Source organism: Ixodes scapularis, unplaced genomic scaffold (assembly GCF_016920785.2).
Source record: "Ixodes scapularis isolate PalLabHiFi unplaced genomic scaffold, ASM1692078v2 PGA_scaffold8__174_contigs__length_109621045, whole genome shotgun sequence".
NCBI lineage: Eukaryota > Metazoa > Arthropoda > Arachnida > Ixodida > Ixodidae > Ixodes > Ixodes scapularis.
Genome location: NW_024609883.1, coordinates 73,153,681 through 73,168,238, shown reverse-complemented (window position 1 = coordinate 73,168,238; position 14,558 = coordinate 73,153,681). Strand labels below are relative to the sequence as shown.

The following is a 14,558-nucleotide window of genomic DNA, read 5'->3' as shown; positions in this document are numbered from 1 at the left end:
CCACCGCTTTTTTTTTTTTTTTTTTTTTTTTGTACCCACGGTGGAAGAAACACATTTAGGCGATGACTCTCTGTCCAACGCGGCGGCCACATTATGCGTGGCGCATCGAGCGCGCTTCACTCGCCCGGAGATGGATGGCGCCCAAGTATGGGTCCCTTCCAAACCGACTGCTCCGGTTGTTTCTCCCAGCTGTGGTCCCGCCATTACCTCGCTCACCGCTTCTTGTTGTACCTCACCACCGCCACGCCGCCACCAAGTCGCCACAGTCCGTAAATCTGTGTTCTCTTCTTCCTTCTTCTGCTTCGGGTTGAGGCTCAACTACGTGCACGATGGTGGCACCTGTGATCGACACACTGGCCGCACACCACCACCACACCACCACACCGCGAAAAAGGCGAGCACACTACGCCGCCGACACCGTGGCCGCCGAGGTGGGACCTCATGCATGCATACCTCAGCGCCCTCCGTGGCCGGCGCGGAACTAACTACTCCTGGTTTGAGGCTAGCTCCGAGCACGATCTGGTCGCTCGCTCCCCGCAGGAAGAGCGGCCAGAGTCATCACCTAAATGTGTTTCTTCCACCGTGGCATAGACCTAATCTTCAAAGCCACATAGTATTTTTTTTTTTAGAGCGCAGCTTTTAGGCGCCCGTTTCCGGCTTGAGCGGCGTCGCCGTCGGCGTAACCGCGCGGTGCATTATGGGTAGATTTCCCCGCCAAATTTAGCGGAAAAATTTCCCGCTAAATCTAGCGGAAAAAATTTCTCCCCGAGGTCACGTGACCCCCGAGGTCACGTGACCCCTTGCCATGGACCCCCACGTTACGTGATCCCTCCCCCAGGTCACGTGATCCCTTTCCCAGGTCACGTGACCCCCCCCCCCCCCGACGTCACTTGACCCCCCGCCCCGTGAACACGTGACCCTCAGTACCCTTCCCTCCTCCTCCTCAAGAGCTGCGCTCTAAGTCGGCGTTACAGGGCTCTAAGTCGGCGTTACGTGACTCGGATGCAATCGCGCGCTTCGCGGCGGAAACATGCCGACCGCCAACGTTGCATATTTCGTCTGTTATATAGTCTTTTGCTGACAAGAGAACCGAATGCCATCACTCATTATTTTTTATTGGTGGCGCCTCTCGATGAGAGAATGAAGGTCGGTCAAGCTCTTCATTGCTTGTTCGAAATTCCAGCCTTCATTTCTGGCGGACTCGTCATCTGCAAAACGTGGCAAAAAAAAAAAAAAAAAATGTGTTAGTGTTTATTATACGGCATGAGGTTGGTCTGCCTTTTGGGCATTGAAAAGTCGTGGCAAGAGAACGCGTTCACAGACCACGCTGTTGCGCAAAAAAAACGTTCCTCTCCTATTTCAAAATTTGACGACGAATGGATCCAATCAAGCGCGTGCGGAAAGTGCGTCGTCACGGAACTCTGCGTCTTTGTCGCATATTTTATCACCGACTACACCAATCACGCATAAAAAAAAGTTAAGATCAGGCCGCGTTTACTCTGCGTGATTGGTTTAGGTAGACAACGAGCGTCACGACTGCTTGATTAGCTCCATCGGATCGAAGCATGGACTGCGGTCAGCAAAGTGCAAAGCAATCTTACACGCGCAGTACTATAATTATTTTTTTTTTTTTTTTCGTTTTAGTTCGGGTGTATCGTTAGGAAAGCGAGAATTCGGCTGAAATCTAAGCGCTTCATTGATCCTGACATTGCACCTAAATTCTACGATCACATTTGTGTTTATTATCACCCCCATGATATCGTGGACAAAAAAAAAAGAAAAGAATGTTCAGCTGAATAGCAAACGATTAAGGGTAACCATTTTTATTTGTCTGTGCACACTTTTACAATAACGTTTGTGCTATAACGTGCTTGATTAATTAAATGCAGTACTACTACATGGAAATTTTAGTTACTGAACCTCGGTCGACTTTCCGCGTTTAAATCAGTCCGATAGGGTATTTTTCGATATAAGCTCGTAAAATTGAAGAGAGTATAGGCAACTTCTCCGGTAAAAACACCTTCTGGAGAAAGTACGATAGCCACGTAAAATATTTAGGTTGGCACTCTTGTTTGGTTGGGTGATCGCCGAGTCGAATTATCCATATTGTATTTAGGACTTATTTGCCTTATCGGAGCCAGCCGAATACGGTTTTTCAAGTGGTGTTCGGATGTAAAGATAGCACTTTCCATTGTGTGGCGCCTTTCCAACGGTGCCCTACCCTTGTCAGGCTTATCAATATAACATTCATAAAGGTTACAAATGCCTGATGTTAGTGGCTAACGATGTATTTGTAATGTTAAAGAAACTTTTACACAATTAGCTTCGGTTGGTTGGTTGTTTTCTCCCATTTCTTTAGCGAATCTCAGCCTTGTGAAAGCCCGAAGTTCGGTTGTTGCGATTAAGCAAAGACAATTGAAAAACGCGAAAAAGCGATTGCTAGTTGCACCCAGCCCTCGTCAAGACCAACCATTCCTTGTTAATTTTACGTCATGATATGGTTGTGATGAGCTACAAAGTTTCAACAATGCCGGCATTTAGAAATAATAAAATTGACGAACCATCTGAAGCGTGATCCAAAGTCAATTGAACCTTAGATTTCTTGACAGTATTCGTGTCATGATCCCCTGCGCCCAAGAAAATGGCATAATTCGATCACTGTTTTAGTCGTTCTATTGATCGCAAAACTAACTAATATATTAAATTAATATATGCATAGCTCATATTAGTTCAACAAAATAGAGTTTTAACTTGTGTGGAATCGTTTAACGAAGAGATCGTATCCTATTAAACGGACTATTCTGGAGTCATCTATCAACATGTATGGGGTCCAGAGTCAGACATACTTTTAATATTTTATTTATGAACAGCGTGATTTAGCATAACTCGCAGTAATTATCGGGAAAATATTAGCGTGAAAAAATTTATGTGAATTGACACTTCAACATTTGTCATTTGAAGCCCGTTTGTAAGACCTCACATACATATACTTATCAAGAAAGTGAGGAATTCCTGTATCGAGTAGCTGCAGCGTTCCCATGATCGTGAATAGCAAATGAGAAAAACCTCGATATGAAAACACTGTGTAATAATTACCGCTGACGTAACTTCCGTCGATTTTCCGCTTCACGTCCAATTCAAAGTTGTTGTGGGAGTTGGTCACTTGCGGTTCTGATATTCCTGCATTATATCATAAGTAGATTGAAAACGAAGACTCTTTTTGTATACACGTTACTTGGGAAAAAATGTGATCAATTACAATTCTCTCGCTTAAAAAGTATTCGATTATATTACTTCATTACTCGAGAGAAAAAAAAAGTAATTAGCCGTTATATGAAAAACTAACCTTTACTTTTCCGATTATTTCAGAATTTCAAAACGACAGATTGGATTAGATTCACCTAACGACAAACTGCATATCCTCTTTGTCCATCAATTTCGGAGTCTTGATTCGAGGATTCCTTGGAAGGGAACATGTACAAACTAAGGGCACCATATCAGGAAGGGTACGGAAAACTATAGTAACGGTTACAAGTAATTTGAGTACTTCTAAAATTAATCACATTAATATTGCGATTACTTCCTCGTAAATGTATTTAAACAATTATAAACGTACTGCAAAAAGCAATCGGTTAAAAGTAACTTGATTACTTGTAATGAGTACCTTACAAATCTGCGCATTGCATACTAAAAAAAAACAAAAAACGATCCCCCTTTGTCAGTACATTTAATTATTTAACTTGGATAGATAGATGGATGGATCTTAATGGCTGTACCCTTTGTAACGGGCTGTAGCTTGCGCCACCTCGCCTAAGTCTCTTACTTTTTTTTTTTTGTTTACATTTCAAAGTCAATAGGAGACACTGTTGGAGCATGTGATGTGCATATGCTCAAGCTGAAGACGCTGACAGCATCTGTTGAAACCCAACACACGTGCCAGTTTCGACATGTCAGTTTTTTGACAGCCATCGGTGTTGCACTTGCACGCGGCACGCCGTGTATTGTGCTTGCCAAATTTTACCTCTGCACTGGAGACACGTGTGGCACACTATTTCTTTAAATTATCTACCGCCCTCTAAACATTCGTTGTACGAGTTACGGTACAAAGAGTTTCCCCCGCCCCCCCCCCCCCCCCCCCCCCCAAAAAAAAAAAAAGAAAAGAGAATCATATTTTTTATTTGTAGAAAGCTCGAATTCGTTGAGAATGTGACGCTATAGCAGTTGGAATGGAACGCGAATGTTTGAGAAAATGACGTTACCGGAATCAAAGGATAACTAAGAAAAACAAAAATTCTTTCTAAGCCGACGTCCACCTAAGCTACAGCGTCAAAACAAGATATTACATTGTAGACCCGCCTGTTGCATCCAGTTCAATGAAGGTAACTTGTCAGCAAGAAACAAAAATTATTTTTCTTGCTGACAAGTGTTTTCACTGTTATAAATACCACGAGCGTTCACAATATTATTTCTTGTTTGTTAGGCTTAGGTGAATGTCGGCTCGTAGAGAAATTTTGTTCTTCCTCGATTATCTTTTCATCCACGTGACGTCATGTTCTCAACCTTTGGCGTTCTATATTCCAACCGCTAGCAAGTGTGTGAACGAGCCCCGCTCTCAAACTCGCAACCGACTACGACCATACCACCTCGAAGCATGGGCGTATTAACCGGGGGGGGGGGGGGGGGGGGGGAAGGGGGCAAGGGGGGCGTTTGTTCCTTCAGTCCTCAGCGGTGGGGGGGGGGGGGGGGGCGAGGCATGGGTTCCCCCCCCCCCCTCCCCTGAAACAGCCGCCACTGTGCAGGGCAAACACTGGCCGGCGGCGCCCAAGGGATACCAAAAGCACCGCCCACCGGCCCTGGGGGGGGGAGGGGGGGGGTCTGGTGTTTGCCCCCCCCCCCCCCCCCCCCCACACTCAAAAATCAGGTTGTTACGCCACTGCCTCGAAGACAAGGCCTGCACATGACGTCATCGTTAGTAGATCCCCGACCCGCCCCAAGCGGCAAACACCCCGAAGCTTGATGAGACTAGGGGCCACGTGCGGCCGCGACTACTGAGCGCGAGCTGATAGCGAGCTTCCGCAGTCAATTTGCAGCATGCATGCAGGGACGGCGCCAGGCTTTTCATAGTGAGGGGGCAGTGGGGAGGCGCACGGCATTTTTGGGGAGGCATGGGCTTTCGATCCCACTAAAAGAACAAATATTCAGGGACGATAACTTGGCGCTTCGGGAGTTTTTAATAGAAATCAGCTCAGTTTATTTTATTATTTTACAACCCATCTACAACTCTGGTTAATGTAGCATTTCACGTGCAAAATATTCTGGCATGTTTACATTCCGCAATACTAAATAAGCACGCTCACGCTTGTCGTGACTCATCATCTGCTCTTTATATGCAGTCCCCTGCACCGCGGGAAACCAAAGCACGTCAGCGATCGTGTAGATGTAGTGGCTATTCTCCCGTCTTTGCTGAATACGCCTGGCAGAGGTACACGGCGACTGATTTAGCCGCGCCACTTTTCTTCATCTGCTTGAAGGAAGCCGATGATGTTTGGGACATCCTGCGTGCCGCACTGTTGGAGTGGCGTCGTAGTCCGCCTTCCTTTTGAAGTACTTTCTTCCAGTTTCGATAGCCCTCTGTCAAAATACAGCACTTCCACTTTTTTACTCTCCCAGGGTAACTAATGATGGGAGCATGGCAGTTCTCGAACCGCCAGGCCCCGACTGTACTTTTCCCGAGCACACAGTCGCCGTCACTAAAGTTGCTTCGCGGACCCCATAGAGACTCGAAATAAGCAGGATGAACTATACACATCAACACAGCCGCCCATTGGGAACTTCACTAGGGTGAAGCTACTTTCAGGAAGTCTTTTATGGTTGGCGACAAAGGAATTGAGTGGTAAACGAAACTCCTTACCTTCGGCAAGCCATACCGATATTCATGCATCGTTCTTCATGGGGTACGTAAAGAAAATAAAGCGGACGGCATGAAAAAGTTGAAAACGTCCGGTATGAGGCCTCTTTAGGCTGGCTAGGCTCTGGGCTGGCTATCCTTCAAGCCAATGCCTTTTCGATGGGACGAGGAAATTAGGAAAATGATGAGCCATGTAGCGACTGTGGGTCTGCGCGCGAAAATTAGGGTGAGGAGGGGGGGGGGGGGGGTGTAAAGGCTGGCATATTTTTGGGGTGGCAGGACAAATTTTAAGGGAGGCGCCCGCAACCCCTCGCCTCCCTTTGGCGCCGTCCCAGCATGCATGCGACACCATCGAGATTGCCGGTCTTAGCAGCCAATTAATGTGAGCTCGTTCTGAGCATGACCACTCAAGCAGGCGATGGAGCAGATGATGCCGCACAGGATGCCGCAGGCGATGTATTGCTCATCCGGGCTACCTAAAAAGCGCTGAGGGTATATGCTAGTGATGGCGTTTAGAGGAGGAAACGCGCAGGCCTTGTGTTTTAGGTGGTATTGTTACGACTAGGGTGCCTACATGTTTCCGCCGCTCCATATAGGCACCCTAGTTACGACCGACTGAGACAAGACCGGTTTTTAAGCCTCTTCCGACGGCTTACAACTGGATGCGCTGCTGCGGAGCCGGTCGCAAGCCGTCACAAGAAGCTTAAAAACCGGTCCTGTCTCGGTCGGTCCTAACGTATGTGTGAACGGGCCTGCACTAAATAACCCACGCTTGAGAGTAAAGATACTCTAGCCACCTTGGTGCTTAATCTGCTATCAAAAGCTTCGTCTGAAATCGCCGGAAACGGCTATCCGTCTCCCAGAGATATCAAAGCAGACCGCGACAAAGCGAGAGAATATCGCCTGAGCTTCCTGACATGGTATCCAAAGGCCCGTTCACACACTTGCGACTTCTTAGAACCGTCTAATCTCTTAAGGCCCGTTCACACTCTTGCAACCGAGTACGACCGAGAGAGACCAAACCGGTTTTTAAGCCTCTTGCGATCTCTTAGGACCAGCTCCGCTCAGCGCATCCGGTCTCAAGAAGTCTTTCTCGGTCGTACTCGGTTGCAAGAGTGTGAACGCGCCTTTACAACGAGAGAACAGACCAATGAACAGACTCGCACCTGGCGCCATCTATGAGGTGGCCCTGGAACTGTATTTCACTAGAGCGAAAATTTTGCCGTATTTCCGTGATCAAATGTACGTATTATCTGTGTAAAATAATAATTTATAACATCGTAAAAAAAATGCGATAAAAAAAAAAAAAGAATAATGCGCGAAAAAAAAAAGGAACTATACGGAAACGCAGTGTTCCACGGCTACCCGATTGATGGCGCAGTCTGTTCTCTCGTCGGAAAAGGTTTCTATCGAATTTTTAAGGTACACGGTCCTAAGCAATAACAAGTGTGAGAACCAGCTTTTAAGCTCAGGATGTCGGATCTTCAAATGGTGACTTTCGTCTGTAAGCACAAAAATGGAGGTGCCCGTAAGATAATCGGGGAACGGGGTGCCGATGCTCCACGAGTGGCTTTAGCAGAAACCATTTACGGCCGAGATGATATCTTCGCGCAACAAATATTTTAGGTCCTGAAATATTCTGGCGTCATACATCGAGAGACTTCATTTCGAACGGAACAGAAACAAATGCATTACGCCTTACCAAACTGAGCACAATGGCACAGCAAGATCGCCACCAGGATCGTAGCCTTCAACATGGTGCGCAGGACGCTGGACAGCAAGACAACGTTACGATGCTCAGATCCCTAACAAAAAGCGGGTTTCGCCGTCGTTAGACATCTTATGCAGTCGGTCGTCATTGATTAATGCATGCAGTATTGCGGCTTTGACTCGGCCCTGTTTTCTCTCATAGGGGCTAGCAGTAACTTATCTGTTCCTCGTTTATGGTGTTTTTACTTGACTCTCGGGAGAGATACGATGTCTAGTCTAGACTGTTATAGCCGGTCTTTGTATTCGTTTTTTTTTTTTTTTTTTTATCGTTTAGTTTTTTAACAATGCAATGAAACGACAGCCTTCAACCAATCACCACGTTTGTGGCGCATGACATCATCCTCTTCGTGCATCAAAATTGAAGAAACCAGTTTAAAATTGTCTGCAAAAAGCAAGCTGACTTTTTTTTTTTCTTACAGATTAATGGGCAGGAGTTGGAGAAAGGGTGTCTGACTCCGTTTTGAATTTTTGTTTGTTCGTGTTAGAACGGACCGCTTGTTGGGCGATTTGCATCTGTCATTTGTGGAAGACAGCAACCGGGGCTTTGCACTTGCCTACCACCATAACTGGACATATACAAAGACAAATGAAGCCTCTCTGATACATTGCACCGAGTATTTTCATAGGCTACAAAAAGAGCTTCGGGGAGCTGCTTTGGACAACCGCTTCCTGACCCAGGCATCCCGAACCTAACCATGAGTCCCTCACAGATCGCCGGCGCAATTCTTGTGGCCTTCTGCGTTCAGCAGGGTGAGATGTATCTCTTTGCGCACTGTTTTACAGTGCTACGACAAGGTAGCGTCGTGGCTACGGTATATTACGTGATTATACAAGGCGGCTTGCTCTACGATGGAAATCGAAATGAGAATTGCCGGTTTTGTAGTTTCGCAGTTCATCGAAGGTTTTGATATCGCGTCTGTGCGGTGATGGCGTAGCCACAGCTGTATGAGTATGTGATGGTACGATGCGTTGATCGTGTTGCTGCAGCTGGAGTTCTTACCGACTCACAGTTATGGTACTGCGGATTTTAATTAAAAACTGCACACGGCATGAAATAATGGAGTCAGATATCTGAGCCACAGATTGTTCATTTTGACTCTTTTTTTTTTTTTTTTTCATAACCCTGATATTTGTGTTGTCCTTCTGTTTCCCCTTCTGCAGGGTTAGAACTTGTCAGTTCTTAACCAGGTCGACTGCATCCTTGCATTAACTTCACTGTTCATTTTCTGTTCTGGTAGCGATTGACTCGAGTATACGACGCTCAACAAACTTAGCTTTTTAATTCTTAACGCTATTCACGACACTTATTAATTGGGAAAAAGAAGAGTAAATATGGGGATTAGTAGCAACTTGATCATTTTCATACTTAAAAAAAATACACCATTCCTTTGTGTATATTGTCGCATGAGGCGATGCGCTGCACTATTTTTTTTCTTTTTTTCTTATGTTTGCTTTGCTATCAGTCCGACTTGATTTCTTTTTTGTGTGTCTGCATGGTGTCAGAGCCAGGCCATACTCTATGTCATTTCAGAGAAGGGAAAACGTTCAGCCTTTCCACTCTCATGAAGAAGGAAGACCAGCGGAGCTGTACTCGAAACACTGTGTGCTTCTTCTTCGTCGTCGTCTGTTTTTCGCGCTGTTTCCTACGGTGAATTCCAAGGAGGTTAGAAGTACTAGGAGGGGGCACGTTGCAATATTGGTGAAGCCTAGTCATAAAAAGTTTAAACGATTTTGTGCCCAGCGTGACCGCAGATCTCTCTGGCGATTGGTGCGCGTGACATGTCACGTGTGAGATGGGTGGTTGATTGTAGAAAGACCCTTGCAGGCTTGCGCGCGCTCCGTCCGGTAGGTTTTATCAGGTCGAAGTCTGGACTGTGGTGCATTCTAGTACCCCACAGCAAGACGAAGTCTAGCTACGGTCACGTGAAGTGGTCACGTTGGCATGGTAAGTGAGGAGAGTAAAGAGGAAAATGAGAAAGAGGCGAGGCGTCAAGGGAGCATGGCTTGTGGAGGCTACGCGGCCGACGTCATGCCCTCTCCTACCCTTCTATTCTCCATGGGGAATTCTCACCAACGCGCCCAACTATCCATCAAGTCCGGCTTCAGGGTGCTGCCATCTTGCCTGTCTGGGGTGCGCTTGGACCAGTCATAATCCGATTACGAAGCCTTGCTAAGGCGTCGTAATCGGATTATGGCCGCTCCCGAGAGCGCACCCCACTGAGGAAGATGGCGGCGCCCTGAGACCGGACTTGCAAACGTGTATAGCTAGAGCCTGGAAAGGTTGGCGCCATCTACGAGCAACGGCGGAAACCATACTGGTTGTGTGCTCGCCGCCGTCGCTTATAGATGGCGGTAGCTGTTCAGGTAGGTCAAGGTAGGTGAGGTAGGTTTGTGTCGACATACAGGACCATAGCCTCCTCTATACGGAGAAAGCCTGGCACATCGACGACGGAGCCATAGGGCGCGCGGCCGCAGGAAAAAGGAGAGGAGGAGCGCGCCGAACGGTGACCAATATGGTAGCGCAGAGCAGGAAGGGCAGACCTAGACAGCGAGCGCTTGGGTCATGAGCGGCCGCTCCCCGAACCACGCTTGTTTTTGTGTTTTCGTCACCGTCGTTTTCGTACTCCGGGAGAAACGGGCACGGCGATTCGAAAGGGCGCAGGGAGAAACGGGAAAGGATGGACGTTGAGTTTCTCCTCTCCACGATAGCGACAAGAAAAGAGAGAGAAAAAAAAAAGATTGTTTCTGCGTTTGGCCGCTCGCTCTTTTGTGGCGCTAGCAGGCAAGGTTCTCTCCGCTCCCGTTTCTCCGCCCCTCCTTTCCCATTTACGGCGGCCGTTTTTTCTTGCGACGCGCCAGGCTTTCTCCGTATAGAGGAGGCTATGACAGGACACGATCCTGTATGTCGACACGATTCTGTAAAAAGTGTGCGTGCACATCTTTGAGATTGGGGATCAGGGTGCACGAGCGCGCACGGGAGAATTGGATCTTTAATGTTGCCGTTCTTGTGCTTCTGTATTCTAGTGGACTCGCTGAAAATTGTGGGTCACGCCATTGGAGGCTCCGAAGTGTTCGAGCGCGAGAAGTTCAACATCAGTTCCAAATCTGGTAAGTTTTAATACGAGTAAAACGCACCGGAAAAGAAAACAGACGTTGCATTTGTGACTCCATTTGTCGCGAACGTGCCTCTGAAATACGCTCTTTGTGACGGTTCGAGGCGCGGCTGTAAAGTGACGGCGCTGCTGCTGGCATAGCGCAGGTGCAGATGCTCCCCCTCTCGCAAATCTGAGAAGAAAAAAAAAATGTGAAGACATTTATTATGCAAGACTCTAAGAAAGTTAAAAAAACTCAGTTGTCGCGTCTTTTTTTTTTTTAATTGCCGTCGTGTTTATTAATAAATCAAATAATAAAACTAATCAGTTATAGTATGTTGCAGGTTGAGAAAAGTAGGGCGAATCCCTCCCACAACCCTCTTTCCTCGCCATGACTGGTTGTTTTCTCCTCTCTATTCCCCTCCTTTCCAGCGTTCACTCTGTAAAGTGGAAGGAATGGTTGGCCTTGTGGGGAGGAAGTTGTCTGTCTATTCGTACAGCATTCTTTTTTTTTTTATTTACACTGATATTTTGAAAGCCAAAAATGTGGCTGTTGAGTCAGTATGGTCAAGCAATATCAGGTACGCACAAAGAAAAAGCACGTGCCAAAATAGTGAATAGCAGCCCATTAAAATGCACTTGGGTCAAGTGGCCAGGCCACGTTCGTTATAACCTGCAAAATACTATAACTTGGCGTGGAAATTTAGCAGTCGTGTTCGAGAGTTTGTTGGTGCAACCCTTTTGTTAAAGTTTTCTACTCAAATGTATTTTATGTCAAAAACTCTGGCATATATGTTGCCTGGCAACTTGACTCAAGTGCATTTTAGTGATTTTGCTGTGCGTATACCTGATATTGCTTGACCATAGTGACTCAACAGCCAAATCTTAGGATCTCGAAGTATCAGTGTAAACGGGGAAAAATAAAATAAAATGCTGAATTATGTTTAATGATAAGGTGTTGTTTGTTTGTTTCTTCCTTTTTTTGTTCAGACCCCAAGCAAGGCGTTACTGGAGACGTGAGCAAGACGACAGACAAACAGTTAGCTATTTTGTTCCAGATTAAGCCTATTAGAGGTAACCTTTCTTTTTGTCGCAAATCAATTTACCGTTTAGAGTTCTGCGCATGCGCAGGCGAAGGCACGAACTACGGTTGGCGTTGAGGGGGAGTTGCACTACCTCTCCTGTGTCGTCCGCGACTCATCCGAGGCGCAAAGGCGGAACGAGAGGTAGCGCAACGCGCTTTCCGGACTCCAATCGCACTTCGAGCTTTAGCACTCTGGTGTCGTCTTTGTATGAAAAAGGTACATTGCTGGGCGGGCTAAAAGCCGATCATTTCCTAATCACTTTCAGAGGAAGAAGGCAGTGAAGGTCCTGGCGGAGGTGAGAGTATGAAATATCTTATTTGTTCAAAAAATATGTCTGCCGAGTTGTTGTTGTTGTTGTTTTCCAGAATTTCTGGGACGCACATAAGCCACTGAATGAGCCAACATCGTCTATCGAATTAGGTTTCATTTCCACTAGAAAAACAAACTCAGATGGGAGATTTGTGTTTGTCTTTTGTCCCCCTTGTCTCCGGAGATTATTTTCATCATTATTTTCCAGCTCGCTTGCATCTTTGCATTAATTGCATTATCATCGGATTACTCAATTTCAATGTTTAACTACTTCTAGACATTTTCTATAATATGTGTAAAGGTTTGTTGGAACTCGGCATTCCCTTCTGGGGAAACCTCAATTACAAACTTTTTTGTTTCCCACAAAAAAAAAAAAAAAAGAAAAAGCAATATAAGTTGTTGTTTTCTCTCTTTTATGCGCTGAAGTTGACTGCGTTGTAACGTTTTTCTTTCTTTTGAATTTTCGATAAAAGTTTCGGTTTCGGTGGCTTCCGCTGGTTTCATAGCGCTTTATTTTGGGGGAAAATATCAATTCGCAAATTCTAGAGGTAATGGACCATTTGATAAAATCGCAAATTCAGTAAGTTCCGGTATAAAAATAAGTGAACACGTGCTGCACACCAGCGCGGGCTGTCCCTCGACTATGGTGCCTACGTCGGCCAAGGAAGCCAGATTTTGGGCACCGCCATCTTGCTCCTGGTGTGGACAGACCGTCTGATGGTCACGCACTGCTGAGGTCGTGGATACGCCTCAGCAGTCTACCCACAGCAGCATCAAGATGGCGGCTCCCAGAGGCCGTACTTGCAAATGTCTTATGCTTACTTCCCCAAGAATTCGCTCTAAGACGCTTCTTCCCTTCCTCGCCTAATCCGCGCATCGTTTCATCCTCGGAATCCTCGAACCCTCTGTTCTGCCAGGTGGTACCAGTTATTTCTAAAGTAGTAGATTGGACTGCATATAGAAAAATAACACTATTATGAAAAATTGCTTTGTTATTTCTACTAACCACGTCAAAAATTTGTGGCTTGACTGAAGTTTCTAATCTGTCTATTATTTTGTACCGCTTTCAGCGGGCGACGAAGATGCCCGTAGCGACACGGTTGAAGCCCTGAAGAAGGCACTTGGAGGAGCTGTGGCGGAGTTCATTCCCGTCGACTAATAATCTCGTCAACCAGACATTGGGCACCGTGTCAAACGCATGCAAACGCAAAAAAAAAAAAAAAAAAAAAAATAATAATAAAGAACAACTTTTTTCAAAAGTATTTCCCCAAATGTCCGTCTCCGGTTTAATAATTTTGCGCGTCATGTGTACAAATCTTTGTGCCGAATTTTGCTGTTTGCGCTCATGTAAGCTTTCACAATGTTCTCGTATAAGCCGCGATTTCGACAGAAAATAATATATTTAAAAGTCTCGATTATGCAGCGTGGGCTCTGAGGTTTTTGGTTCCTATGTACTAAATTTATTTCTGTTTTTATTTTTTAAATCAAGTTGTACGGGTCCTTTATCTAATGCCGAACAGGAGCCGAAAATGAAACAAAGAATCGCTTTTATTTCAAACCTAGTGAGTTTTGCAAGCGCTTGATAAACGTAGTGTGCATCCTTTAGTTCATCCAACATTTTCCGTCCCAGTTTCGAAGGGAAAAAAAGAATCTTTGGAACACCCACCGCGTGAGCGCTGGATTTGGCTGGGATGGCTCGTACTTTCCGCTGCATTTCATCGAACGCTAGGGCTGGCTGAGCATATATAGAAGAGCAATGTTCGGCGGGCGGACAGAATTTGTTTGGAGTTGGGCTCCTTGCGGGAGATCCAAGAAAGTGGGCATCAGCAATGAACGCTGACGCAGTTATAAATAAATATCTTCTCCCCGCAAGCCCCAGTCGGCGAAACGACACAAACCACCCCTAAATTTATATGAACTCGCATGTGTCGAATGATATTTCTTCAGCTGAATTGCCACCCGCGCCCTTCTCAGTGGTAATATATGCTATTCGTCCCAAAGCAAAACTTGCTTTAATAAACGTCGGTACATTGAAATCACTAAAATCCTTGGCGTAGTCTCTGGAAGGCTCGTTTTCTTCCCATCCTAGGGTGCCTCGATGTGCGTCTGTCATAGGGTGAAGACACCCATTGTTGTATTGAAAACTGCCTGCGCGTGCCAAATGGGCCTTAAAATGGCGCCAAACCACCGGGCAGAGCTAAGCGCTCGCTTCGAACGAGATCGAAGCGCGTGCATGCTGGGCACAGAAATGACCGAGATGCCGCCACCCTAAAACAGACGTGGCGAAAGTGTATGAAGGCTCCCTTTAGGTTGTATTCACTGGCGGCCATATCTGTGTGCGCTAATGCTGAGCACGTGCTGATGGCGAGCTTCCACAGTTATTTTGCAACGTGC

The 14,558-nt window shown here is 46.2% G+C and overlaps 1 protein-coding gene across 3 annotated transcripts; it reads left to right on the top strand.

The window, feature by feature from the left end:
- The first annotated feature begins 8,330 nt into the window (after nt 1-8,330).
- Nucleotides 8,331-13,388, top strand: LOC115323860. Of its 3 annotated transcripts, XM_040212241.1 has the most exons (6): nt 10,066-10,083; nt 10,568-10,605; nt 10,703-10,786; nt 11,761-11,844; nt 12,121-12,150; nt 13,235-13,388. In XM_040212241.1, the coding sequence occupies exons 2-6, from the start codon at nt 10,581-10,583 to the stop codon at nt 13,321-13,323; spliced, it is 312 nt and encodes a 103-aa protein (XP_040068175.1). In that variant the 5' UTR covers nt 10,066-10,083; nt 10,568-10,580; the 3' UTR covers nt 13,324-13,388. The 3 variants fall into 3 exon arrangements, with proteins under 3 accessions (XP_029840232.2, XP_029840230.2, XP_040068175.1); XM_029984370.4 differs by lacking the exons at nt 10,066-10,083; nt 10,568-10,605 and adding an exon at nt 8,337-8,428; XM_029984372.4 differs by lacking the exons at nt 10,066-10,083; nt 10,568-10,605; nt 12,121-12,150 and adding an exon at nt 8,331-8,428.
- Nucleotides 13,389-14,558: the final 1,170 nt, after the last annotated feature.

Bases quoted from the DNA above. Each gene is read 5' to 3' on its own strand.
- LOC115323860 (XM_029984370.4), top strand. From the start codon at position 8,374: ATGAGTCCCTCACAGATCGCCGGCGCAATTCTTGTGGCCTTCTGCGTT. The intron at 8,429-10,702 runs GTGAGATGTATC...TCTGTATTCTAG, and splicing joins GGCCTTCTGCGTTCAGCAGG to TGGACTCGCTGAAAATTGTG. The intron at 10,787-11,760 runs GTAAGTTTTAAT...TTTTTTGTTCAG, and splicing joins CAACATCAGTTCCAAATCTG to ACCCCAAGCAAGGCGTTACT.